Source organism: Lipotes vexillifer, unplaced genomic scaffold (assembly GCF_000442215.2).
Source record: "Lipotes vexillifer unplaced genomic scaffold, Lipotes_vexillifer_v1.1 scaffold408, whole genome shotgun sequence".
Taxonomy (NCBI): Eukaryota; Metazoa; Chordata; class Mammalia; order Artiodactyla; family Lipotidae; genus Lipotes; species Lipotes vexillifer.
This window is the reverse complement of record NW_006787469.1, coordinates 1,861,415-1,863,407: the sequence shown is the minus strand read 5'-3', so window position 1 is coordinate 1,863,407 and position 1,993 is coordinate 1,861,415. Positions and strand designations below refer to the sequence as shown.

General features: G+C 44.8%; 1 protein-coding gene across 1 annotated transcript in view; it reads right to left on the bottom strand.

Annotated features, from left to right (window-relative positions):
- INO80 (INO80 complex ATPase subunit) overlaps window positions 1-1,993 on the bottom strand; it is a 102,556-nt gene that overhangs the window by 40,776 nt on the left and 59,787 nt on the right. The window contains exon 25 of the mRNA XM_007460159.1: window positions 283-508. Within this exon, the coding sequence (XP_007460221.1) occupies window positions 283-508 (226 nt within the window). The remainder of the gene's footprint in view (window positions 1-282; window positions 509-1,993) is intronic.

The following is a 1,993-nucleotide window of genomic DNA, read 5'->3' as shown; positions in this document are numbered from 1 at the left end:
ATTTCCCTACAGCCCCCGCCCCCACCCCTAAGAGTGATATTCCTCTCTCAGCTGTAAGCTTGTCACAGGAGAGCATTTAGGCAGAAATCTAAAAAAGATTTCTATTTCCACTCAAGTCACAAATTACTTAAGCATTCTTACTTACAATCACTAAGGGTAAAAGAGGAAATAGAAACCTCAAGAACTTTGAATTCTGAATATCTGAAACCACCACATGGAGTATCTTCCTGGTTCTTCCCTTGCCAAAGCTGGGAACATATGCCAAGAGAAAGGAGGACTCACCTGGAATCCTGATGAAAGACCAGCCATTCTGAGGCCTAATGCTCCACAGTCCTCCAGCTGGTTCTGGAAAGAACTGAGACCATCGATTTAGCCAATCTGCCGCCAGTTCAGGGGCCCCATTCAACAAACACTGCTTGGCTGCCAGACTCCCTCCTTCCTTCAGCACTCGCCGCTCATATTCTGCACTTCGGTCATTGCAGTAAGAATCCAATGGCACTGCGGTGACCTGCAGTGAAAGATTCATATGAGATGGCGCTTTCACATTTTCCACACCCACTAAGCCTTTTGGGAACTTTGACTCTGAAATCAGACTAATGTGGATAATTCTTAGACTAGCGGTTTTAACTTCCCTGCTCTGACAAACTAACCCGTCCTTAATAACTGACTTAGTGAGTTTCCCCAGGTAAAAAGCCACCCTCCACAAAATGAATTTTCAACAAACTAAAGATCCAAAGAGTGCTGGAGTTTGCAGATAAACTGGGATACCAGGTCAGGAATAATTCTATCACAAATATATATATATAAAATCACTTTGTCATCTCCCTTCATTGCCAGACAGTGCTTTTGGCAAAGTTCTATTAGCCATACACAGGATGGTGAGGCCATAAAGAGAGCTGGAGATAGTCATCATTGAAGAACTAAAGAGTATCCTCCTGGTGCATCTGAAGCTATCTTTAAGGCTTCTGTGGCAAAGCTCCCAAGTTTGTCAACATTTCTTTTTCTTCTTCCCCGACCAGGTTACTGACTGACAAACGTAATGGAAGATAAGAGAATCTTTCTTTCAGGCCATAAGCTGCGGGGGAGCGTTATGGGGTAGGGATTAGAGAAAGCAATTCCCAGAGAGTAGTGAATTCATTTCCTGGCTAGGGCAGAGGATTTACACAAATTCTTATCTCACATTCAAATGCTGCCCCCCAAAGGAACAGAAGGCTCCTGCCAATTTAGAAACACAGGTTTTATCCTTCTTTAATGACCTGGGTCTATTCCCACTATAATAAGCAGCTATACATTCAGATGTCTGTGAAATCATCTGATAAGGAGTCTGAGGTTACCTTTTGTTAAAATCTGGAGGTTGTGATTACCTGTAAGACCAGGTTGATAAAAATGCTAAGGTCCCATTATTACCAGCGAATTGCTCAGAAGAACCATGGAGCTAGACCAAGAGATAGGAAGAATGTGGATATAAGGAGCAAGGGCAGAGGTATGGGAAAGATCAGAACATAAAGTACTGGCTGTACGTAGCTGGGTAGTTCTATTCTTTCTATTATTTATTGGAAGTTAGACATTTACGAAAATCTACCTTGCTACTAACTTTTCTATTTTCATGCCCATCAATATTTAGGGCAATGGTTGTCAAGTTTTGGTGGGCATAAGAACCTTCTTAGGAGCCTAGCTAATGTGCAGATTTTGATCCAGGCCTAAGGTAGGAATCACTAGTTCTAGGGGGTTTTTTTTGTTTCTTTTTTGCGGTACGTGGGCCTCCCACCGCCGTGACCTCTCCCGTTGCGAGCACAGGCTCCGGAGGCGCAGGCTCAGCGGCCACGGTTCACGGGCCTAGCCGCTCCGTGGCATGTGGGATCCTCCTACACCGGGTCATGAACCCGCGCCCCCTGCATCAGCAGTTGGACTCTCAACCACCGCGCCACCAGGGAAGCCCGCAAATGCAATCTTTTTTTTTTTTTTTTTTTGGGTACGCGGGCCCCCCACTGTT